The sequence below is a fragment of the Melanerpes formicivorus genome, unplaced genomic scaffold (assembly GCF_026170545.1).
Source record: "Melanerpes formicivorus ecotype bairdi unplaced genomic scaffold, bMelFor1.0.p_v2 SCAF_118, whole genome shotgun sequence".
NCBI lineage: Eukaryota > Metazoa > Chordata > Aves > Piciformes > Picidae > Melanerpes > Melanerpes formicivorus.
The window spans coordinates 926,462-951,455 of NW_027142470.1; the positions used below are offsets into that span (position 1 = coordinate 926,462).

Below are 24,994 nucleotides of genomic sequence, written 5' to 3' on the forward strand. Positions count from 1 at the left end.
GGCAATGGGGCTGGGGCTGAGCAGTGGGGCTGAAGAGTGGGGCTGGGGAGTGTGGACGGGGAGTGTGGCCAACAAGGGCCCTGTTGGCAGAGCAGGACAGCTGGGGGTTGCTGGGTGAACCCTACCTCCTCTCCCTGTGCTTTGCCCTCCCCAGTGCCTCTCACCTCAGTTCCCCTTGGCTGAGTCCCCCCTTCTGGGCCGGTTCCCTCCCCAGAGCAGGCACAAAGTGACCGTGCCCTTGAGTGCTGGCCCGGGCACTGCCAGGCGGGCACCATCAGCTGATGCTTTGGCCCCAGCACTGCCCAGACTGGTGCAGAGCTGCTTGGGCTGGGCTGGGAGCGTGGCTGGATCCTGGGCAGCTGGCAGCAGAGCTGCAGGGGGGGTACACTGCCGTTCCCCCTGGAACAGCCCATTTGTGAGCTGAAGCACCTCTCCTTGCCTCAGAGAGCTGGGCAGACTGGCATCATGGTCGTTTAACCCCAGCCCTGCCAGGGTGTCCAGGCTGGGTGTATCTCCCAGCGTGGCTCAAGGGTAGGAAGGTGCCCAGGATCACAGAACTGTCAGGGAACTCAAGGCTCATCCCATCCCAACCCCCTGCCATGGGCAGGGACACCTCCCCCCTGCCCAGGTTGCTCACAGCCACCTCCAGCCTGGCTGCAAAACCCTCCAGGGATGAGGCTTCCCCCACCTCCCAGGGCAACCTGTGCCAGGCTCTCACCACCCTGCTGGGGAAGAGCCTTGCTGCAGAAAGCCTTTCCCAGGTGAGCTGAGGGCAGAGCTGTTCCAGCATGGCCTTTATTGCTTCTCCATGTGGACTTTTCCCATTCTTCATAAAAAAACCCCAACCCCCGACCCAAGCCATGAAAGCACCCCCCCAGCCCAGGCAGCCCCTGCAGGTGCTGGGGCAGCAGGTGGCCCTGGCAGGCTGAGAGGCCAGGAGGAGCCGTGGCCAGCGTGGGGTGAGGGCAGGGGGGAGGGTGGCAGGGGGGCACCGGAGGGCAGCAGGGCACAGCCTCTATGTCGCCTTCTCGTAGGTGCGGGTGGAGACCACGTTGCCCAAGGTGAGGGTCTGGTGGCAGAAGCAGAGGAGAGGGAGGGTTAGCTGTGCCCAGCTGGTGCAGCTGCCAGCTGACCCTGTCCCAGGCTGACCCCCCCCAGTATCAGACCGTCTCCACTCCTTACCAGAACCAACTTCCCATCCTTCAGCTCCCGCACCAGCGACGTCTCCTTCCCGTCCCACTTCTGCAGGTGGATCAGTTTGCCTCCATCCAGCTTGACCAGGGACTGGGGGCAGAGAGCAGGACCCCTGTTACCCTCCCCCCGGCATTCCTCACCCCCAGGGGGCTTTGTCCCTGGGAGGGATGGCTCCGGGCGGCCTCGTGCTCACCCCACGGCCCCACGTGGCTGAGGTGTGTGCTGTGGATGCCACCCCAGGGACACCCATCTGGCACACCTCACCTGACTCGGCCAGCTCAGCCTTGGCCACGTCCTGCTCTGGCCACCGACTGGGTCACAGCCTTGGCTGCCCCCCAGTACCCTCCCTGCGGATACCATATCGGTGACCTTCACCTGGGGCCAGCGCAGGGAGCCCTGCCCAGGGCCACTCCCAAGCGTGCCAGAGGGGAACAAAGAGGCCACGCAGATCTGGGGCAGGTATTGGTGCTTTGATCTGGGGCCTCTGCCCACACCCAAGGGGTTTTGGAGGGGCTGCAGCAGCAAGCAGGCCCCTGCTCGCCAGGCTGCTGTTTGCACAGCCGCTGCTGTTGACTCAGCCTCGAAACCCTGCCCGGTGCCAAGGTTGGAGTGACAGCGCGGCACTGCCGGGTTGTGCCGGGACAGGCAGCACCACTGCCCCCCCTGCCACCCACCCAGCTCCTCCACTGCCAGCTGCTGCCTCCTGGGGGGCCCGGGGCCTTGGGTAGGGTGCCCACGAGGTTTGAATGCCCCCAGGGCTTGGGTAGGGTGCCCGCAGGGTTTGGAGTGCCCCCGGGGCTTGAGTCTCCACATGGTTCAGGTGCCCACAAGGTTTGGGTTGCCCCCAGAGCTTGAGTCTCCTCATGGTTCAGGTGCCCTCCATGACTCAGGACCCTCCCCCAGAGCTCAGCTGTCCCCAGGGCTCAGGTGCTCAGTGACTTGAGTGCCCCACAGCCAGGGGCTGCACACACCTTGGGTCTCCCTACAACTCATCTCCCTTGCACCTGGGTGCCCCACAACCCTGGATCCCACCTATCCTGGGTGCCCCACAGCATGGCAGACCCTCCCCCTGCCCTCTGCTCTGTAGCTCCATGGCTCAGGCAGCCACCCTGGCCTGCCCTGCTCTGCCCTCTGGCCGCCAGCTGAGGGGCACCTGAAGGGCATGTCCTGAGGGCAGGAGCTGCCAGCTCCTGAGGGCAGGAGTTGGCAGCAGGTCACAGGGCTCTGCTGCCTTGGGCATAGTTTCCACCAGCTTGGGGAACCTGGTGAGCCCAGTGCCCAGCCCTTGGCCTTGCTGATTTGGTCCTGAGAAGAGGTTTTGAGTCTGGTGAGCCCCAAGGTCGCCCCTAAGGTCCCACCCGAGGTCCCCCTCGGGCTGGGTGGTGCCCAGGGTGCTGCCAGCTGCTGCATGCAGGGGGTGTGGGAGCAGCACTGAGAAACTAGGGGAAAACAGGGGCTAGGGAAGTCCTGGGAGGGAAAAATGTCTCTGCAGGGTGTGAGAGGCCACGAAGGAAGTTCTGACACCTGTCAAAGCCTTTTCTCCTTGCTCTGATGGAGAGGAGCAGCCCAGCCCAGCCCTGCCCAGCCCAGCCCAGGAGATGTTGGCCTCACAGGGAGCTTCCAGAGAGGCATCAGCCCCTGAGCAGGCATTGGCCAGGCTGAGTTGCCCCAGTCCCTGGCTGCTTTGTAGGGCAGGCCAAGAGGGGTCTCAACAAAGAGCTCCTGTGCCACCCACCCTCCCAGAGCGGGGACAGCCCTGGCCCCACATCGCCCACCGCAGCCCTTTCCTCCTCTTGAGCAAGGCTTGGGCGGGAGCTGCTGTTTGCAAGCTTCTTGCACAACCTTCCCGGCAGCTCCGGGGGAGGAAAGCTGCTCCTGGGGGGCAACCCGGCTGGCCGGCGGGGCAAGGAGCGGGGAACCGAGCTGGAGCACCAGCCCCGCTGGGCAAAGAGCTTTTAACGCTCCTGAAGGCAAAACGATGGAGCCCCAGAGGGCACAAAGCCTTTCGGGGGTGGTCCGACCGGGGGGAGGGGAGGGGGCGCCGGGGGCTCACCTTCACATGTCTGTCGTCTGCCGTGGTCTCGTCGAACTCCTCGCCCAGCTTGAAGCTGATCTCGGTGTTCTTGAAGGTGCTCTGGGTCTTGACGATGACCTTGTCGCCGTCCAGCTCGATGATGGTGGTGGGCTTGGTGAGCCCTGCCACCTGCCGCGTGGCGAAGCCCACCCCTGCGGGGAGGCAGCCGTGCAGGCGCTCAGGGTGCGCGGAGGGACAGGATGTGGCCAGCAGCCTCCGGTCCTCGGTCACCCCGGAGCTATTCCTCCCCTTGGTGGCGGTGGGTGAACCCCGAAAGTGCTCCTCGACCCCGGCCCCAGGGGACTCTTTGTGTGCCCACCGCGTCTGGGGGGAGGGGGCTCCGGGGCAGGAGCGGAGAGGGGAGGGGGCTGGGAGCGCGGCTATGGCTCGGGGATGGATCCCGCATCGCCAGCACCCGCCAGCACCCACCAGCTCCGGGGCTGGGTGGGGTGGGGGACACACACCGATCAGAACTGATTTGGGGTGGGGGACACACCGGTCGGAACTGATTTGGGGTGGGGGACACACCCTGCCGGGGAGCTGGGCTGGGGCCGGGGGAGCGGTGGAGGGACGGAGGCTGGATGGGTCCCGGGCAACTCCCAGCACCCCCCGATCGTCTCCCTTCTCCACCAAGGTCTGCTCGGGCCGGGGGGGACAGCGGAAGGACGAAGCCCCCAGCCTCAGCCCAAGAACAAAGCCCCGGAGCCCCCTCCCCCCACTGAACCACCGCGCCCAGGCGGCAGCGGCTTCCCCCCGGCGGACCCCCGAGCGCGGAGGGGCTCGGCCGGGCACACTGAGCGGGGCTGGGGGCGCAGAGAAATCGGGTGAGGGTAGGGGAAAAAAGGGGCGATCTCCCCCCACCCCCCGGCGCCCAAGGCTCACCCAACGCCTTCATGTACTCATCGAAATTGGCCGAGTCCACCAGCTTCCAGGTGCCCACGAAGGCGTCCACCATGGCGGGGGGGATTTATTTCGGGGCGGGGGGACACGGACAGAGAGGCGCAGGCGGCGTGGGGGGGTCCCGGGGGTCCGGCCGGCTCTGAGCGTGGCACCGCAGCCCCAGCTCGCAGCTGCCTGCCCGCCCCGCGGCCGCCTTAAATAATGTCCCCATCACATGATTGGGAACCAGAAATACTCCTCGGCAGCGCTGCCAGCGGCCACCCCGGCCCTGCCCCGACACCCCGGCCCTGCCCGCACACCCTGCCAGCCTGCCGCACTGCCAGCCTGCCACACTGCTCCCCTGCCAGCCTGCCACACTGCCACACTGCCACCCTGCCAGCCTGCCAGCCTGCCCCCCGCCAGCCTGCCCCCCGCCAGCCTGCCACACTGCCACCCTGCCAGCCTGCCACACTGCTCCCCTGCCAGCCTGCCACCCTGCCAGCCTGCCACACTGCCACCCTGCCACCCTGCCAGCCTGCCACACTGCTCCCCTGCCAGCCTGCCACACTGCCAGCCTGCCACACTGCTCCCCTGCCAGCCTGCCGCACTGCCAGCCTGCCACACTGCCAGCCTGCCACACTGCTCCCCTGCCAGCCTGCCGCACTGCTCCCCTACCAGCCTGCCACACTGCCACACTGCCACCCTGCCAGCCTGCCCTCCGCCAGCCTGCCCCCCGCCAGCCTGCCACACTGCCAGCCTGCCACACTGCTCTCCTGCCACACTGCCACACTGCCAGCCTGCCACACTGCCACCCTGCCAGCCTGCCACCCTGCCACACTGCTCCCCTGCCACCCTGCCACACTGCCACCCTGCCAGCCTGCCACACTGTTCCCCTGCCAGCCTGCCACACTGCCACACTGCCACCCTGCCAGCCTGCCACACTGCTCTCCTGCCAGCCTGCCACACTGCCACCCTGCCACACTGCCAGCCTGCCAGCCTGCTCCCCTGCCATGCTACCACCCTGCCAGCCTGCCAGCCCACCAGCAGCCACCAACCTCTGCCCACAGCAGCTGGTGGCACAGAGCCAAGTGGGTCAGCTGGCAAATGAGTGAGTCATGGCAAATGCCATGAACTGTGCCCAGGCTCTGCCCCCCCGTGCCCGTGGGGACACTGAGGCAGGGCAGAGGTGTTGCTGCCCCATGGCAGCCCCAAGGGAAAGGGGCTCCAGGGAAGGTGCTGCCCAGGGGCTGTGGGCCGTGGTCAGGCCATGGGGACAGCAGCAGGGGCCTTGTGCTGCAGGGTGCTGAGTCCTGGGGACAGGGCAGCTGAGCTGGGTGAACAAACGGTCACACATGGGGCCCAGCAAGTGCCAGGGTGGGGGCACATGTGTGACCCTGTGTGTGCAACACGTGTGTGGGCACATGTGTGACCCTGTGTCTGCAACACGTGTGTGGGGGCACATGTGTGACCCTGTGTGTGCAACACGTGTGTGGGCACATGTGTGACCCTGTGTCTGCAACATGTGTGTGTGGGCACATGTGTGACCCTGTCCTCTGTGTGTGTGTGCACATGTGTGATCCTGTCCTGTGTGTGTGTGGGCACATGTGTGACCCTGTCCTCTGTGTGTGTGTGCACATGTGTGATCCTGTCCTGTGTGTGTGTGGGCACATGTGTGACCCTGTGTCTGCAACATGTGTGTGTGGGCACATGTGTGACCCTGTGTCTGCAACACGTGTGTGTGGGCACATGTGTGACCCTGTGTCTGCAACACGTGTGTGTGGGCACATGTGTGACCCTGTGTCTGCAACACGTGTGTGTGGGGGCACATGTGTGATCCTGTCCTCTGTGTGTGTGGGCACATGTGTGACCCTGTGTCTGCAACACGTGTGTGTGGGGGCACATGTGTGATCCTGTCCTCTGTGTGTGTGGGCACATGTGTGACCCTGTGTCTGCAACACGTGTGTGGGGGCACATGTGTGACCCTGTCCTCTGTGTGTGTGGGCACATGTGTGACCCTGTGTCTGCAACACGTGTGTGTGGGGGCACATGTGTGATCCTGTCCTCTGTGTGTGTGGGCACATGTGTGACCCTGTGTCTGCAACACGTGTGTGTGGGGGCACATGTGTGACCCTGTGTCTGCAACACGTGTGTGTGGGCACATGTGTGACCCTGTCCTCTGTGTGTGTGGGCACATGTGTGACTCTGTGTGTGCAACACGTGTGTGTGGGCACATGTGTGACCCTGTCCTGTGTGTGTGTGTGGACATGTGTGACCCTGTCCTCTGTGTGTGTGTGGGCACATGTGTGACCCTGTCCTCTGTGTGTGTGGGCACATGTGTGACCCTGTTCTGTGTGTGTGGGGGCACATGTGTCACCCTGTCCTCTGTGTGTGTGGGCACATGTGTGACCCTGTCCTGTGTGTGTGTGGGCACATGTGTGACCCTGTCCTGTGTGTGTGTGAGCACATGTGTGACCCTGTCCTCTGTGTGTGTGAGCACATGTGTGACCCTGTCCTCTGTGTGTGTGGGCACATGTGTGACCCTGTCCCTGCTCCGTGTCTGTGAGGACCCACACTGTGCCCCCAGTGGTGCTCTGTGTGTCAGGTGGCACTGAGGACAAGGACAGCCGTGGGGCCATGGGACCCACAGTGTGTCCCCTGCCAACACCTCCCCTTGCTTGGGGCTCCGGTGGCAGCAGGGTCCCCTGCGGTGCATCCCGGGGCACTCGGTGCCTCATGTCACTGCCCTGTGACCCCCCGGGCAATGGCAGGTCCCAGCTGTGAAGCTCAGCTGTCCCCAGGCCAGCTGGCCGCAGCGTTTCCCCATCCTGGGGACATGGAGGTGGCAGTGAGCAGGTCCGGGAGGGACACACAGTCAATGTCTCCCTCTGCCTGCTCCCCAGGTGTCACCACAGACGCCCAGCCGGGAGCTGGCGCTCAGCCTCCCTCCCCCGGCACTGCCAGCCCGAGGGACCCCCGCCCCGTGTCCCCACTCCCCCTCCCCGCCTGCGACACCCCAGGCCTCAGGGGTCCTAGGGACAGGCAGGGCTCCGGGGTCCCCACTCACCCCCACCCCTGTCTCCTCCTCATCCTCCTGGCTCTCAGGGTCCTGGTCCCCACTCGTGCTCCCAGCCCCGCCCCCGAGACATCAGGGCCATGGGAAGGGGGTGGTGACAGGTGTGGCTGCCCACGCAGGGGGACACCCACCCACGTGGACGTCCATGCTGACAGACACCCATCCTGCGCAGCAGCACCACCCACAGGCACACAGCAGCACCCACAGGGACACAGCAGCACCCACAGGGACACAGCACCACCTAGAGAGGCTCCCATGGGCCCCCCATGCTCAGAGACCCAGGACACACATGGGCAGCAATGCATGGGCACCCACTCACACGGGTGGGCACCCCCACACAGGGGCATCCAAGCACATGGGCACCCACTCACACGGGTGGGCTCCCACATACATGACACCCACCCGCAGGGACACCCAAGCTCATGGACACCCAAGCACACATGGTGCCCATGCACACAGCACCCAGACGTGTAAGCAGGCTTGCAGATGGGTGCCCATGTGCTTGGTACCCACCCAGAGCAGCACCCCTGCACAGACACCCCTCCCCACACAGACAACAGACAGAGCAGATGCCCACGTGTCTGAGCAGCCAAGCACACACACAGCACCTGGTGCCCACATACACACGATGCCCACACACACAGATGCCCACACACACCATGCCTACACACACGATGCCCGGGCAGGAGTGTCCTCATCCCATCCCCCGGAGGAAGAGAAGGTTTGGGGAGCGCGTCCTGAGGCTGCCAAAGCTCAACCCCGTGTCGTGCACACGCCTGAAGCCCCACGGGACACATCTCGTCCTGGTCTCTGCTGCCTTCCTCCCTCTGAGCTTTCCCCAGGGACATGGAGGGATGCCAGGGCTGCAGGAGGGCAGCAGGCACGGGGAGCCATGGCATGGAGGGGCTGGGGTGATGCACAGGGCTGGGGATGCCCGAGCCAGCATCACCCTGCTCAGCCCCTCCCAACCCCCTGTCCCCAGGAGTCGGAGAGCCATGGAATGGTTTGGAAGGGACCTTTAAAGCTCATCCAGTCCAACCCCCCTGCAGTCAGCAGGGACACCTGCAGCTAGAGCAGGCTGCTCAGCGCCCCGGGGGAGCTGAAACCCCTTCACCCAGGGGGCAGGGTCCACCCTGGGGTGCTCCACTCCCTTATCGAGGTTCTGACTGATGGGGTGGGGGTGAGGCTTTACTTAAGGACTGGGTTGCGCAGTGGTTTCCTCCCCCCCGCCCCTGCTTCTGGAGGAAAGCTCCTTCGTCACCCAGAAGAACGGCCAGGAGACGCTGGTGGTACCCAAACCATCACAGTGAACACCACACTCAGCTGGGAACACCCGCGGGCAGCTCCGGCGGCCGGCAGAGAGAGCACCCCCCCCCCCCCGCCGCCCCCCTGCGCTCGGCTCTGCCAGGTGCCCCGCAAGAAAATGCTGCTCCCTCCTGGGGAGGCAAAAAAACCCCGAAATAATGAATCAATCCACCCCCCGGGGTCCTTGCCCAGGACACGGGTGGCGATGGCCCCTTGGTCACGGCAGGTCCCCGCCAGGCGATGCTCCCCCCCCGAGGGCGGGTGGGGGCTGCTGCCCGGGGGTCTCGCCGCGGTAGCACCGAGGAAAACCCAGCGGACTGCGGTCAAGCCAGGAAAGCCTGGGCTGGAGCTCCACAGCCTCCTCTTTCCTCCGCTGGTCAGCAACGGCCCCCCGGGAGCGGGGTTAGGAGGTGTCCTTCAGCTCGGGGCTGGGGGGCTGCGGAGGGGGCACCTCCGCCGAGGGCGACTGCATGTCCTGGGCGCTGCCTGTGGGGAGAGACAAAGGGGGTGAGCGACCTCGGCTCCTGCCCACCCCACGCTCTCTTCCATCTTCCTCCTCCTCCTCCTTCACCTTGCCGTCGCGTACCTGCGTTCAGGGACATCTCTGCCAGCTTGAGGGGCAGGTCGGAGGGGCTGACGCCGGCGGGGGAGCCCAGGATGTCGGGCAGGGCATTGCGCCGCCCAGTCCTGCTGGAGGAGGCGAAGTCCAGCACGGGTTCCACCTCGGTCATGCTAACCCTGCGGAGACACGGTCCCCTGCCTTGTCACCTCTTTGAGCGCGGGGGGCAAAGGGACCCCGGCAGGATGCCCCCGCTGAAAGCACGCAGCGTCCCCTGCCCGCAGCTGCCCGGCAGAGCTCAGTCCTGGGGAGCCTGCCCAGTCGTGGGGAGCCTGCCCAGTCCTGGAGAGCCTGCACGGTCCTGGAGAGCCTGAACGGTCCTGGAGAGCCTGCTCGGTCCTGGAGAGCCTGCCCACATAGCTGCAGGCTCCCCAGGACTGAGCTCTCCTTGGCAGCTGCAGGCTCTCCAGGACCCGTGGGACTCCCCCATCCCCATGGACAGCACCTCTGGGTGCTGAGCTCTGGTCACAGTATGATGGAGGAAGGAGGTTCCTCAGGGGTCACAGACTCACAGAATGTTAGGGGCTGGAAAGGACCTCAAGAGATCATCCAGTCCAACCCCCTGCCAGAGCAGGGTCTCCTCTACCAGGTCACACAGGAGCACACCCAGGTGGGTCTTGAATATCTCCAGAGAGGGAGACTCCACAGCCCTCCTGAGCAGCCTGTTCCAGTGCTCTGTCACCCTCACAGTGAAATCATCCTTCCTCCTGTGTCCCACCAGCACCCTCCCCCTGAGCAGCCTTACCGGGCACCCTCCAGCCTGGCCTGGCACTGTGTGTCCCCGGAGCCCAGGGTCCTGCTCCTGGCCTGCTGATTCCTCTCCCGATGTCTCCCAGCTGGGAAGGGATCTCACTGGAGGTGAGAAACCCTGACTGGGTCCCCTCTGGCTCTGACCTGGGAGGAGGCAGAGCAGGGAGTCAGTGGTGGGGCTGGGGGGAAGGAGGAGCAAGCCTGGGGAGGGGAGAGGCCAGGTCCCCATGTGGGGCACACAGAGCACCCAGCCTCCCCCTCCCAGGGTGGCTGCACCAAGCTGGGCTGTGGAGGGCAGGGAGGGATGGATGGAGAGCAGGGATGGGGAGGTGACCCCCAGCTGGGAGGCTGAGAGGGCACAGAGGGACTGGCTGCAGTGCCAGGGGACAAGGACACATCGTCCCCAGTCTGAGGACCCCACTGTGTCCCTTGGGCAGTGGCTCTTGCTGAGCCAGAGCAGGCAGTGCTGTGCTGAGGTGCCCTGGGTGGATGTGTTCCCCTGGCACTGGGCAGAGCCCACCAGTGTGGATCCCACCCCAGTGCACACCACTGCTGGGGGCTCACCAGGAGGTTTGCTCAGTGCTGGTAAATATTTGCAGGAGGGTTTTGGAGCTGCAGGTAGGAGGTGGCACAAGGGTGACACAGGACCTTGCAGGGACAGGGGTACCCTCCACCCTCCCCAAACTCCTTCCACCTGCTCATGGGGTGCAGAGACCTTCAAGCCATCACCCCAGCAGCCCCAGTTAGGTGCAGGATTCCCAAGGTGATCACACCAGCAACCCCAGTTGCATGGAGGAGCCCAGGGTCATCCTAGCAGCCCTTTTTTGGGTGCAGAGATCCCCATCCCATCACCCTGGCAGCTCCAGATGGGTGTAGGGACCCTCAAGCAACCATAGATGGGTGTGAAGACCCCAAAACCATCACCTGGATGGGCTCAGTCAGGGTCAGGGACCTCCAAGCCATCACCCCATCAGCCCCAGGTGGGTATGGAGACCCCCAGACCATCACCCATCAGCCCATAGGTGCTCCAGGTCAGACACTTGTGGTGATGCTGGGGCTGGTGTCACCAGGCTGGTGTTGGTGGGAGCTTGTCCACCTGTAGGGTGATGAACTTACCAGTGTCCCCCTGGGAACCACTCTCTGGTGCAGGACAAGCCAAGGTGCTCCAGAGCTTGGGTGCAGGCACTGTGCAGAGCAGGACAAGAGACCCTGGCTGTGTGAGGAGAAGAAATGAATCCTTAACCTGGGAGCTGGTGAGTCAGAGAGCCATGGGATGGCTTGGGGTGGAAGGGACCCCAAAGATCATCTGCACCAACCCCTGCCATGGGCAGGGACACCTCCCACCAGCACAGGTTGATCAAAGCCTCATCCAGCCTGGCCCTGAACACCTCCAGGGAGGGAACATCCACAGCCTCCCTCGGCAACCTGTTCCAGTGTCTCCCCACTCTGAAGACTTTCTTCCTCATCTCCAGTCTCAGTCTTCTTGCTTCCAGCTCAAAGCCATTGTCCCTTGTCCTGTCACTCCCAGCCCTTGTCAAAAGCCCAGAAGGCAAATCACAGCCTGGGCAGCACCCAAAGCAGTGCTGCCAGCAGAGCCAGAGAGGTGATTCTGACACTTTGCTCTGCTGAGACCTCACCTGCAGTGCTGTGAGCAGCTCTGGAGCCCCCAGTATAGGAAGGACCTGGAGCTGATGGAGAGGGTCCAGAGGAGGGCAACAAAAGTGATCAGGAGGTTGGAGCAGCTCTGCTCCAAGGACAGGCTGAGGGAGCTGGGGGTGTTCAGCTTGGAGAAGAGAAGGCTCAGGGAGACCTTAGAGCAGCCTGCCAGTACCTGAAGGGCTATGAGAAGGATGGAGAGAGCCTGTTCCCAAAGGCCTGCAGGGACAGGACTAGGGGCAATGGCTTCAAACTAGAGAAGAGCAGATTCAGACTGGATGTGAGGAAGAAGTTCTTCCCCATGAGGGTGGTGGAACCCTGGAACAGGTTGCCCAGGGAGGTGATTGAGGCTCCATCCCTGGAGATGTTCAAGGTGAGGCTGGGCAGGGCTCTGGGCAACCTGATCTAGTAGAGGATGTCCCTGCTGACTGCAGAGGGGGTTGGACTGGATGAGCTTCGGAGGTCCCTTCTGGCCTGGACCATTCTGTGGTTCCATGACTGCACACAGAGCAGCAGCCAAGGGCACACACAGCTGCACACAGCCACACACAGCTGGCATCCCAGCACCACAGCAGCCCTGCAGGGCTGGACCAGAGCTGCCTTCCCAGCAGCCCCAGCATCTCCTGCTGGCTCCAGAGTTGGAGAACCAGGCAGCAAATAACCTTCAGGACCAGCTTTGATGCTGCCCACTCCCCTCCTGCAGGGAAACCTCTCCAGGGACACCCAGGATGTGCCACCCATCAGGGGTTACACCTCCTGCACCTCAACAAACCATGCAGAGAGTTTCCTACTGGGGAGGACAGAAAAGCTGCTGGCACCCCAGAGAGCACTGAAACCCCCAGGGAGCTGTCATGGCATGGAATCCTGAGCACCCCTGGGATGAATATTGTAGTCACAGGGAGCCCATCCTCTTGTCATCCTGAATCCCTTGGGATCAAGGTGCCAGACACCAATGCCCATCCTGTGCTGATCACTGCCACCCATCAGGGGCAGCACATCAAGGTGCAAGGCACCAATGCCCATCCTGTGCTGATCACTGCCACCCATCAGGGGCAGCACATCAAGGTGCAAGGCACCAATGCCCATCCTGTGCTGATCACTGCCACCCATCAGGGGCAGCACATCAAGGTGCCAGGCACCAATGCCCATCCTGTGCTGATCACTGCCATTCATCAGGGGCAGCACATCAAGGTGCAAGGCATCAATGCCCATCCTGTGCTGATCACTGCCACCCATCAGGGGCAGCACATCAAGGTCCAAGGTGCCAATGCCCATCCTGTGCTGATCACTGCCACCCATCAGGGGCAGCACATCAAGGTGCAAGGCACCAATGCCCATCCTGTGCTGATCACTGCCACCCATCAGGGGCAGCACATCAAGATGCCAGGCACCAATGCCCATCCTGTTCTGACTGCCACCCATCAGGGGCAGCACATCAAGGTGCCAGGCACCAATGCCCATCCTGTGCTGATCACTGCCACCCATCAGGGGCAGCACATCAAGATGCCAGGCACCAATGCCCACCCTGTGCTGACCACTGCCACCCATCAGGGGTGCTGGCCAAACCATGTTGTGTAAAGCTGGCACAGGCAGGGGCTGTTGCTGGGAGGCTTAACATGATCTCAACTTAAAGAAGCTCCTGGAGTCACATGGGAGGCCCTCAGGGCCAGTGGTTCTTGCTTTAATGCCCCTAATGAGATATAGGAGAGCAGGGCAGAAATAGACCTTAATCCCCCCTGGAGATGGGCTGTGGTGGAAGATCCCAGCAAGAGGTGGAGGGAGGATGTGGCACTGGGATGTGCCTTGGGAATCATGGCAACCCCAGCCCAGCATAAGCTGCCTCGTGCACAGAGGTCAGCAGGAGAGCAGAAGGTTCCCTTCCAGGCCATATTCAGGCTGGGGTGTGCCCAAACCTTGAGCACCTTCATGCAGCCCAGCACAAGGGCTCCATCCCTGTGCTGCTGCTGAGCCCTCTTGTGCCCTGTAGGTGAGAGCTGTGGGCACAGGCTGGGCTGCTGGCATGCTGAGGGCCATAACTTGGCACAAGAGAGGAAGGTGATGGTTGGCTGAAGGCCAGTGGCTGGGATGCAAAGTGGTCAGAAGATGTTAAAGAGGAGACATTCTGCCATCTCACCATGGCCAGGATGTGCTGTTCCCCATCAAGTGCTGCTGCAGATCCTCATCCCATGCCCAGGGTCCAGGCTGCCCAGTCAAGGTGGGCAGAACTGGACCTTGCCTTTGGCATCCAAGCTCCTTGCAGGATGATCTGCTGCAGGAAACACCTCCTGAGCCCTGTTTGGGATGCTCCCCACGGTTGGCCTTTGACATTTGGCTATGAGCTACCAGCCTGGAGCAGCCCAGGGTGCTCCTGTACCTGCAGGCAGGGAGAGGAAGGGTTCCTGCCCCTGCTCCCTGCTCACAGGCTCACAAGATGTCAGGGGTTGGAAGATCATCAAGTCCAAGCCCCCTGCCAGAGCAGGAGCATAGAATCCATCACAGGTCACACAGGAACACATCCAGATGGGGCTGGAAAGACTCCAGAGGAGACTCCACAACCCTTCTGGGGAGCCTGCTCCAGTGCTCATCTGCTCTCTGCTCCAAACTTCCTCATCCAAGCCCCAAAAGCCCAAATCCTTGGCTTGTCAAGGAGGTGCTGGGCCAGCTTGTGCTAGACCATGATTTGGGCAAGAAATGTTGGACCAAATGATCCTTGAGGTCTTTTCCATCCTGGGATTCTATGATCATCCTCTCCCAGCCTTGGGCCAGGGAAGCTGCAGGATGGACCCAGCCCAGGGACTGACCAGGCTGGGAAACAGCACCAAGGGGTGGAAATGGCCACCCACAGGCAGTGATGGGCAGGGACATGCTATAGCCAACCTGTGCCAGGCCTGGGCAGGTCCAGAGGAGGCCACAAAGATGATCAGAGAGCTGAAGAACCTCCCCTGGGAGAGTTGGGGCTGTTCAGCCTGGAGAAGAGAAGGCTCCAGGGAGACCTCAGAGCAGCCTTCCAGTACCTGAAGTGGATACAGAAGAGCTGGGGAGGGACTTGTGACAAGGGCTGGGAGTGCCAGGATGAGGGACAATGGCTTTGAGCTGGGAGAGGGGAGACTGAGAGTGGAGATGAGGAAGAAATTGTTGAGAGTGAGGGTGGGGAGACACTGGCACAGGGTGCCCAGGGAGGCTGTGGATACTCCCTGCCTGGAGGTGTTGAAGGCCAGGCTGGATGAGGCCTTGAGCAACCTGGGCTGGTGGGAGGTGTCCCTGCCTGGTTGGAACTGGATGAGCTTTGGGGTCCCTTCCAACCCAAGCCATTCTGTGATGCTGTGTTCAGCAATGTGGCTGCAGGCAGCAGTGGCTCTGCCCAATGTACTTTGTGAGAACACAGCAGATGCTGAGCAGGCAGCTGGTGCCATGCAGAGATGAACTTCATCAGCTGCCAGCAGCACATAAAGATCTGCCAGGATCTAGGTAGAGAATCATAGAAGCACAGAGTTGTCAGGGTTGGAAGGGACCTCAAGGATCAGCCAGTTCCAACCCCTCTGCCATGGCCAGGGACACCTCACACTACAGCAGGTTGCTCACAGCCACATCCAGCCTGGCTGCAAACACCTCCAGGCAGGAGGCTTCCACCACCTCCCTGGGCAACCTGTGCCAGGCTCTCACCACCCTCATGGGGAACAACTTCTTCCTGACATCCAATCTCAATCTACCCCTTTCTAGTTTTGCTCCACCCCCCCAGTCCTATCACTCCCTGACAGCCTCAAAAGAAGGGAACATGGCAAGAGATTCTGTCCCAACCTCATAATCTGCAAGGCAAGGGGAGAGGATGAGAAGGGAAAACGCTTCTGGGGTGTTGGCTGGGGCAGGAATGCTCAAGGTGAGATGCAGAGTGAGGTGGAGAATAGGATTGCCTCAGGAGCAGAGCATGGGAAAGTCCCAGCCCAAGTGCCTGGAGCTGATGATCCCTCCTGGAAGCGGTGCTGGGTGGGATGTAGCTGCCAGCACCTGCCCTGGGGGGATGCTGGCACCTCACTGCCGGCCCTCAGCAGTGAAACCTCTCTGGTCATGGACTGGATCTTTCACCCCTAAATCTCCAGGCAGACTGGGAAGGTGCCTGGGGCAGCTTGGGTCCTGCCTGGCACCTTTGGGGCGATGGTGACACAGCACAGAGTGCAGCAGCACAAGGGACACAATCGAGCTTGCACCTGGCTGCTCAGAACATCCTTGAGCATCACCAAGGTCTCCTCACTCTTCAGGGCCTCAGCTCCTGGCCAGAGCTTTGAGGAACAGTTCCAGCAGGTTTGCAGAGAGGAGGTTACCCTGACAGCTCCCCCAGTCCCTGGCCCAGCCTGAGAAGGTCCAGCACACCCCAGAAGCCTTGGGGTTGCCCCCTGCAGCAAACCCCATCACCTGGAAGGTGTCCCACAGGTGGACCACAATTCTCTGTCCTTCCTGGATGCCAAGGGGGAGATGAGCACCAGGGGGGACTTTGGCTGCTGCCACCCATAGGATGGAGTGGCTGGCAGACAAGAAAGGTGGCTGTTGCTCCACCAGTCCTGCTCTCATCATGCTTGGTGATGATGGCAGAGCTCAGCTCTGTCTAATACCCTCAGGAGTCCCAGGAGAAAACATCAAACCCAACCTGAGCCTCTCCAGACAGGATTTCAGGCTATTTGTATGAGCTGTCACTTTGGGTTAGAATGCTGCAGAGAGAAATCAGAGCAAGTCCTGCTCTAGGGGAAGAGCAAACCCAACTCCTCTGCTGGCTGATATCCCAACCCAAAGTTTCCTTCTGCCACCTGCAGGGCAAATTCCAATGCTATAACCCCCGGAATCTGAGTGCCTCCAGACCTCCAGGTACTCCTCACCATGCCCCACACCATGGCTTGGCTTCCCCAGGGGGCAGTGACTGTGGAGAAACCTCCTTTGTGATCCTGCAGGCCTGCATTGGGCCAGGGAGCAGTACTCTGGAGGACCTGGCAGTGTAATCCCAGCATGGCCCTGCTGAGCACAGCATCTCCTACATCCTGGCCCTGATAAAGCTGAGGCAGCCTCTCCCTTGGGAGCAGCACATGGGGCATCCCAAGCAGATGCTGGAAGCACTGGGGAAACCTGAATGTGTGATGGCCTCTGGACCATTCTTGGTTTCCCTCCTGGACCAGCCTGGGTTGCTCTTTTTAAAGAGCAAAGTGCTGGAAGCTCACTGTACAGAGGCTTGAGGATGAGGGCCGACAGCAGAGTGCTGCTGCCAGGCTTTGCCAGGGACTCATCCTCCTCCCCAAAGCTCCCCAGACCCTGCCTCAGGAGGGTGGGGACGGATGAGCTCAGCTGCAGAGGCCATGAGGTGTGCATCAGGCCCTGCTCAGGGGCAATAGAATCTCAGGATCAGAGAATTGTTTGGGTTGGAAAAGGCTTCTAAAACCATCCAGTCCAGCCATCAACCCAAGACCAACCCTGTCCCCAGGAGCCATGGCCACACAGTTCTGGAACACCTCCAGGCATGGGGACTCCACCACCTCCCTGGGCAGCCTGTGCCAATCCCTGACCACTCTTGCAGCAAAGAAATTTTTCCTCCTCTCCAACCTAAGCCTCCCCTGGTACAATTTCAGGCCATTTCCTCTCCTTCTATCACCTGAGAGTAGGGAGAAGAACCCAACCCCCAGCTCACTGCAGCCTCCTTTCAGAGACCTGCAGAGAGCAATGAGCTCTCCCTCAGCCTCCTCTCCTCCAGGCTGAACACCCCCAGCTCCCTCAGCTGCTCCTCCCCAGCCCTGCTCTCCAGACCCTTCCCCAGCTCTGTTGCCCTTCTCCAAGCCCTCAATGTCCTTCTTGGTGTGAGAGGCCTAAAACTGAGCCAAACATTCAAGGTGTGTTCTCACCAGTGCTGAGCATACTCCAGGTCCTCTTCTCCACCCTCTTGGAGCTTCCAGCCCAGTGCACATCACTGCTTCCAGCCCACCCAAGCTCCCCAGGGTTCCCAGTTCTTCCCTGGGAGATGTAGGGAGGATGATTTCTCTCTGTGCTAATGGCAAACACTTCTGGTTCCATGCCTGTCACACACAGCAGGGCTCCTGTTCCCCATCCTGTTCCCCCAGCAGCTGGGAGCTGCTAGATCCCTGGGCAGAGGTGCAGGCAGGACTGGGGGGAAGCCACAGCTGGCAGGGCTGGAGCTGCTTTGCAGTGTGGCATCCTGCAGGAATGAGCTGGCAGCTCAGGGGCTGGGCAAAGCATGGGAGTGGGAGCAGCTCTGGGACAGCAGAGAGGTCTCCTCCTTGTGTCACAGCCGCTGCCAGCACTGCCCCCCTGCCCCCCTGCCCCCCCTGCCCACTCACTGGCACTAGCAAAATGAAAAGCAGCCCCAAACATCAGCAGTGCCATCCCAGCCCTGGCTGATTCCTGTGGGAATGTGGCAAACCCTGGGGGCTGGCAGCTCCCTGACTTCACAGTGACCCCAGCTGAGCACCACCAGCCAGGAGGACACATCCAGCATGGGCACAGCAGTGAACAAGACTCCCACCCACACCTTGCTTTGGGTGCAGATAGGGTCACCCACAGCAGCTCCCCTGGCTCATGTCTGTCCCCTGCCCAGGCATGAGGTGCCAGGAGCCCAGGTAATCAGGAGAGGTGCCAGGAGCATGGGCCCAGACCTCCCAGGGTGGAGAGATTGTCCCACACCCCAGGCTGGGATGGAAGCATCCCAGGGAGGGATCCTGCTGTATCCTAGGGAGGGATTTTGCTGCATCTCAGGAAGGAATGGAAGCATCACAGGGAAAGATCCTGCTCTATTCCATGGAGAGATAGAGGCATTCCAGAGAGAGAGATGGGAGGGATCCCACTGCATCCCAGGGAGGGATGGAAGCAACCCACAGAGAGATCCCACTGCATCCCAGGGAGGGATGGAAGCAACCCAGAGAGAGATCCCACTGCATCCCAGGGAGGGATGGAAGCAACCCAAAGAGAGATTCCCACTGCATCCCAGGGAGGGATGGAAGCATCTCAGAGAGAGATCCTGCTGCATCCCAGGGGGGGATGGAAACAACCCAGAGAGAGATCCCACTGCATCCCAGGGAGGGATGGAAGCATCCCAGAGAGAGATCCCACTGTATCCCAGGGAGGGATGGAAGCAACCCAGAGAGAGATCCCACTGTATCCCGGGGAAGGATGGAAGCAACCCAGAGAGAGATCCCACTGTATCCCGGGGAAGGATGGAAGCAACCCAGAGAGAGATCCCACTGCATCCCGGGGAGGGATGGAAGCAACCCAAAGAGAGATCCCACTGTATCCCAGGGAGGGATGGAAGCAACCCAAAGAGAGATCCCACTGCATCCCAGGGAGGGATGGAAGCAACCCAGAGAGAGATCCCACTGCATCCCAGGGAAGGATGGAAGCAACCCAGAGAGAGATCCCACTGTATCCCAGGGAGGGATGGAAGCAACCCAAAGAGAGATCCCACTGCATCCCAGGGAGGGATGGAAGCAACCCAAAGAGAGATCCCACTGCATCCCAGGGAGGGATGGAAGCAACCCAGAGAGAGATCCTGCTGCATCCCAGGGGGGGATGGAAACAACCCAGAGAGAGATCCCACTGCATCCCAGGGAGGGATGGAAGCATCCCAGAGAGAGATCCTGCTGCATCCCAGGGAGGGATGGAAGCAACCCAGAGAGAGATCCTGCTGCATCCCAGGGAGGGATGGAAGCATCCCAGAGAGAGATCCCATTGCATCCCAGGGAGGGATGGAAGCATCCCAGAGAGAGATCCTGCTGCATCCCAGGGAGAGATGGAAGCATCCCAAAGAGAGATCCTGCTGCATCCCAGGGAGGGATGGAAGCATCCCAGAGAGAGATCCCATTGCATCCCAGGGAGGGATGGAAGCAACCCAGAGAGAGATCCTGCTGCATCCCAGGGAGGGATGGAAGCAACCCAGAGAGAGATCCTGCTGCATCCCAGGGAGGGATGGAAGCATCCCAGAGAGAGATCCCACTGCATCCCAGGGAGGGATGGAAGCAACCCAGAGAGAGATCCTGCTGCATCCCAGGGAGGGATGGAAGCAACCCAGAGAGAGATCCCACTGCATCCCAGGGAGGGATGGAAGCAACCCAGAGAGAGATCCCACTGCATTCCAGGGAGGGATGGAAGCATCCCAGAGAGAGATCCCATTGCATCCCAGGGAGAGATGGAAGCAACCCAGAGAGAGATCCTGCTGCATCCCAGAGGTGTTAAGAAAACCTGTGTAAAGTTCAGGCCATGGTTTAATGGCCACAGTGGTGTTGGGTAGAAGGTTGGCCTTGCTGATCTCAGAGGTGTCTTTCAACCTGAATGGTTCTGTGATTCTATGCATCCCAGGAAGGGATGGAGACATCCCAGGGAAGGATCCTGGTGTATCCCAGGGAGGGATACAGGGAAGGATCTCACCACATCCCAGGGGCTCTCAGGCCAGCTGGGTGTTTGCCAGCCTGTGGGCTGTGATCTCTTCCAATGCATCCTACACTCCCTTCAGTTAATTACCCTAATTGCTGGTGTGGTGGCAGGAGAAGATGGATTTCCCCTGGGGGAGGGGTTTGGGTGTCCTCTGGGGACCCAGAAGGTCACTGTGTGGAAGGGCCAAGCCCCTCTCCCCTGTGGGCCTGCTCTCAATCCCCTCATCTGCATTTGGGTCCTCCTGGAGTCCAAGGGGGACAATGCAAGAGCGTCTTTTGGGGGTGTGTGTGATGGAAACCCACCCTCAGCCCCAAGGAGAGTGACCTGGCACCATGGGTAGATCAAGGAGAGGTAAACAGGAGCTTGCCCCTGCCCTTCCACTGCTCTGGTGAGCTAATGGGTGGTGATCACCATGATTAAGCTCTGGGAAAGGAAGCTCCCAGCCTAAGCCTCAGGTCACTGCTTCAGCAGAGCCACCAGCTCTAACTTTGCATGAGGAAGGTGTCAGCCACAGCTAATCTGGTTCCATTCTGCCCCACCTTCAGGCTCCCTCCTCCCCAAAAGGCTCCTGAGCAGCTGCTCCACCCTGAGCATCCCGAGTGGGAGTCACAGGAGCTGCTCTGAGGCGCTGGGGCTGGGGCCAGGGATGTCCTCGATTCTGCTGCGTGTGGAGCGTGTGGGTGGCCCTGGGACCGGTGCCAGGGGAAACCCAAGGAGGATGCTGTGACACAGGACATGGGCTGCCTGGAGCAGGGGCTGGGAGAGCTGCAGGGTGCCAACGGGGTGCCCCCAAGCATGGGTGCCACAAGGTAGCAGGCATTGCCAAACGGCAGCCGGGTGGCTGGTGCCAGGCCGGGCTGGGCACCGTGGGAGTCTCCTCCCAGCACAAGGTCCCTTACCTCCATCTGCCCACTGGCTGGCACCAGGAGGGGATGATGGTCCAGCTCCCAGTGCGGGAGGGAGTTTGCCACCTCCCTACAGCTCTGTCCTGCTGCAATCAGGACAGGGGCAGCGATGCTCCGTCCCTGAGCACCACCTTGGCCGGGGTTACCACAGCCAGGGGACACCACACGCAGTTGCCAGCACGTCCAGGGGCTGTACAAGGACCCCTCCTTGCTCATCACCTCCAGATCTCCTTCCTCCAAGGCCCAACCTGCTCAGTCAATCCACAGGGAGATGCTGGGGGGTACTGGTCCCGCCACAAAGGCTGGACAGGTCACACCAAGGGGAGCACAGCTCAGCCCAGGGGTAGGGTGGAGAGGACACAGGATGCTCTGGGGAAGCAGCACTGAGCCTGGAGGAGGCTCCTGGGGCTCTCTGGAAGCAGCAGGATGTGTTCAGGCACCTGGGTAATTAATTTTGTGGAGGGAGCCAGCTCCTGGCTCCCCAGGCCACGTGCTGCAGCTGGTACCTCCAGCTCCCTGGGGAGCCCCTGGCATGAGCTTCCCTCCCAGGGCCCTGGCAGCTGACAGAGCTTCTCCTTCCTGCTGCAACTCATCCAAGAAGGGAGGTGGAAATCTCCCAGGGTGTCCTGCTCCCCTGGCAGCATGCCCTCAGGAGGGTCCAATGGGCCACCCCCGTGGTGAGGCCTGGTGTGGAGCTGATCCAGATGTTTCCCCCCATTCTTGCATGGGTGCTGGGACCATCACTGGGATTGCCTGGTGCTGTGGCTGCCACAACACCTTCATACCACCCAGTGACACCCACCCATCCCCTGGGGAGCTGGCAGGGAAGGGTCTGGAAGCCAAGGAGGAAGAAATCTGTGCAGACAGCCTGGGATCAGAGCAAGGCTTGAAATCCCAGCCCTGATGGAGCAGAGGTGGATCCACCAGCCCTGGGCTGAGCCAGGCTCTGGCACCCCCCACCTGAGCAGCCAAGGTCAGAGCAGGGCTGTGGTCCCTGTCCCCATCCTTCATGGTGCCCTGTCCCCACAGGGGACTGCAGAAGTCCATCCTGCTAAGGAGCACAGGGATGGCTCAAGAATGGTGCCAGAGCTTCACACACTGAGCCAGGAGCTGACCCCACAGCCTCCCATGCAGCATCCCCCAGCTCTCAGCACTGCTTCCACCTCCCCTTCTGCCTCCCAGCATCCCAGTCCAGGAAGAAATTCTGTGACAACCTCCCAACCCCCAGTTTAAAGAAGTGAGGAGAACCTGGCTCTGTCAACACCTTTCCCCTCCAAACCCTCCTGCTTTTGGGGGGATGTAAAGGGTGGAGGCAGCGGTAGGACCACCCCCCCCCGTTGTATCTCCCACCTCTCCTGCCTGGCCATGATGAGAGAGGACATCCTGGGCAGCTCTCTGTGAGAGCAAGAGCTGAGGTGTCCCTGGGTGGCCAGCCCCAAGGTCATGGGCTGTGGGTATTCAGGGTGAGCACAGGACATCCTGCCTCTGCCACCTCCTCGGTGGCACTGCCACCCAGCCAAGGGACAGGAGCCAGCTCCGGGGACCAAAGGGACCTGCTCCAGGCATCTGCAGGGGCAAGCTGCCAAAATAAAGCCCTGAAGGCAGCAGGGAGGGGTTGTCCCCTGGGGAAGCCCTTTGCTCCCCAGAGGATGCCACCCAGGAGGAGGCACAAGCAGAGCGTGTCCCCTGCATGGAATGTGGCTCAGCCCCACGCTGGCTGTGCTGGGCTCTTGGCTGCCTGCGACCCCCACTGCTCCCTGGCCCCCAAACCATCTGGAAGCTCTAATCTGGGAAGCTGAGGGCTGGCACTGGGGGGAAGTTGGGGGGATTGTAGTAGCAACGTGAGGATGGGGCACGGTGGAGGGGCAGTGGTTACCCCAGAACCTGCTGGGGAGCAGGGCACAAGGGTGAGGGGCCAGCAATGGGTGCCAGGATGGGACAGAGATGCCACCATGGGGGTTGATCTGAAGTGCCCAGCCTGAGATGGATGAGCCTCACCCAACACTTGACTACTACTTATCCTGATCCCCCTTGGAGCCACCTGCCCCTGGTGGGATGAATATGGACTCCTCAAGCCCTCTAGAGACACCCCAGCACCTGCTCAGCACCACGACCCACTGCAAAGTTTCACCTCCCCCCCCCCCAAACCCATCTGTGCCCCAAGGCCACCACCACCTCCTGAGCCTTTTGCCTCTCCACCCTCCCTTTGCTCCAAAGCACTGCCATGGAGGTGCCCAGGGGTGGGCACCCAGTCCCTATGGGGGGCACCTGCTTCCCAAGGTGGGCACCCAGCCCCCACGGTGGGCACCCAGCCCCCAGGATCCAAAGGACATCTACCTCGATGGCCCAGGGCCTCGATGTGACCACGTCACCCGCACCCACCACCCGTTCTCTGCTCACCTGGGCTCCTCTGGAGCCGGTGCCCTCCTCTGTGGCACCGGGGCCGGTCCTGGTGCTGGCGCTGACACCGCTGCTGGGGTCGATGCCGGTGCTGATGTTGGTGTCGCTGCTGATGTTGCTACTGGTGTTGATCCGTGTGCCGCTGTCGGTGCCGGTGCGATGCTGGTGCCGATGCTGATCCCGGTGCTGCCTCCGGTGCCGATCCCGGTGCCGATGATGATCCTTGTGCCGCTGTCGGTGCTGATTCCAGCGTCGCTGCCGATCTCGGTGCCGCTCCCGGTGCCTCTCCCGGTGCCAATGCTGATCTCCGTGCCGCTCCCGGTGCCGCTCCCGGTGCCGCTCCCGGTGCCGCTGCCGCTCCCGATGTCGCTGATGCTCTCGGTGCCGCTCCCGGTGCCGAAGCCGGCCGGGCCGCTGGAGGATGCTCTGCGCTCGGCAGCAGCCCCGGGGGAAGCCTCCGGCTCTCAGCAGCCCTTGGGGCACCCGGGGCCGAACCGCCCGCAGCCGCCCGCCTGCCGCCGCCGCCGCTCCCCCCGCCCGGCCCCCTCCCGCCCGCCGCCGCCACCGCCCCGCCCCGCCCGCTGCCCCCCCGCCTTACCTCCCCCCAAGCCCCTCATCCCCTCCGGGCCCTGCCGGGGGCTGCCGGGGCCGCCTCCCTCCCATTCCCACCGAGCATCGACCCCCCTCACCCCGCAGCCGCCCCTCTCCCCGGGGCTGTCCCCGCACTCGGTGTGCCCTGTGTCCCCCCGACAGCTGGGGGGGCTGTGACATTACCCGCGGGGTTCCCATCTCCCTCCATACGACCCTGCCCTGCGATCTCCCGGAAGACCCCAGCACCCTGAGCAGGGGGCTCGTAGCCCCCCCAGTGTGCCCAGTAGCCCCACTCAGGCCAGCAGCGCTGCCAGGCTGCTCAGGATACACTGCAGCCCCCCCCCCATTTCTTCTGAATTTGGGTCCCTGCATCCCCCCCACCCTGGGGTCCCTCCCCCACGACCCCAGGAGGGGGCAGCTGGTGCCCAGCCCTGCACCAAGATTTCAGCTCCAAATAATCACCAGGCTCAAAATCTTTGGGAGAATAAACCAATTGTGGCAGCACCCCAAGGCATGTGGTGCTCAGTGGGGGTGGGGGCAGGTAGGTGGCTGGGCTGGGACACCCTGGACCCAGCTGGGACACCCACCTGACCCTGTCACCCCAAGATTTACCCCCCCCCAAGGACTGTCCTTGCTGCAGAAGGGTGCTGGGCACAGCCTGGGCACTGAGCAGAGGCTGTTGTCTCAGGCTGCTCTTTGCTGGGCACCAGCAGCACCCTGAAGGGTGGGATGTGGCTAGCATTGAGTGTGTGAGGGGGGGGGCTCCCCACTTGTACCCCTGAGCTGGGTCAGAAGGAGGAGGGAGGGCAGAGGCGATGATGAATGAAGTCTCCTTGATCATGAGTGAAAAGCAACTCAAATCTGCCCAGGGGATCCATGTGCCCCCTCCCTGGGCTGCCAGTGGTGCTCCCACCTGCATCTGCAACTGGGGAGCACCCTGGTGTTGGGGAGAGCCCCTGAAATGTCACCTTTTGGTCCTCCAGATGGATGTCCCCAGAGCTGGCAACGCAGGTTGCCCCCAGACAATGGGATCCCATGCCCCATGCTCCCATGGCCCTGTACTGGGATGCTCTTCCCAGTAGGAGTGGAGCTGGGGGCACATTCCCAAACTGCTGCCTCTGGTCTCCCTC

General features: G+C 62.1%; 2 protein-coding genes across 2 annotated transcripts; both read right to left on the reverse strand.

The window, feature by feature from the left end:
• Positions 1-767: 767 nt before the first annotated feature.
• On the reverse strand, positions 768-4,314 carry FABP3 (fatty acid binding protein 3). Its single transcript, XM_068167455.1, has 4 exons — positions 4,151-4,314; positions 3,248-3,420; positions 1,183-1,284; positions 768-1,069 (listed from the first exon to the last, which is right to left on the reverse strand). The coding sequence occupies exons 1-4, from the start codon at positions 4,221-4,223 to the stop codon at positions 1,016-1,018; spliced, it is 402 nt and encodes a 133-aa protein (XP_068023556.1). The 5' UTR covers positions 4,224-4,314; the 3' UTR covers positions 768-1,015.
• A 4,861-nt stretch (positions 4,315-9,175) lies between these two features.
• Positions 9,176-24,072, reverse strand: LOC137456164 (uncharacterized). Its single transcript, XM_068167470.1, has 5 exons — positions 24,048-24,072; positions 23,274-23,854; positions 11,011-11,107; positions 9,890-10,038; positions 9,176-9,263 (listed from the first exon to the last, which is right to left on the reverse strand). The coding sequence occupies exons 1-5, from the start codon at positions 24,070-24,072 to the stop codon at positions 9,258-9,260; spliced, it is 858 nt and encodes a 285-aa protein (XP_068023571.1). The 3' UTR covers positions 9,176-9,257.
• Between the last annotated feature and the right edge of the window lie 922 nt (positions 24,073-24,994).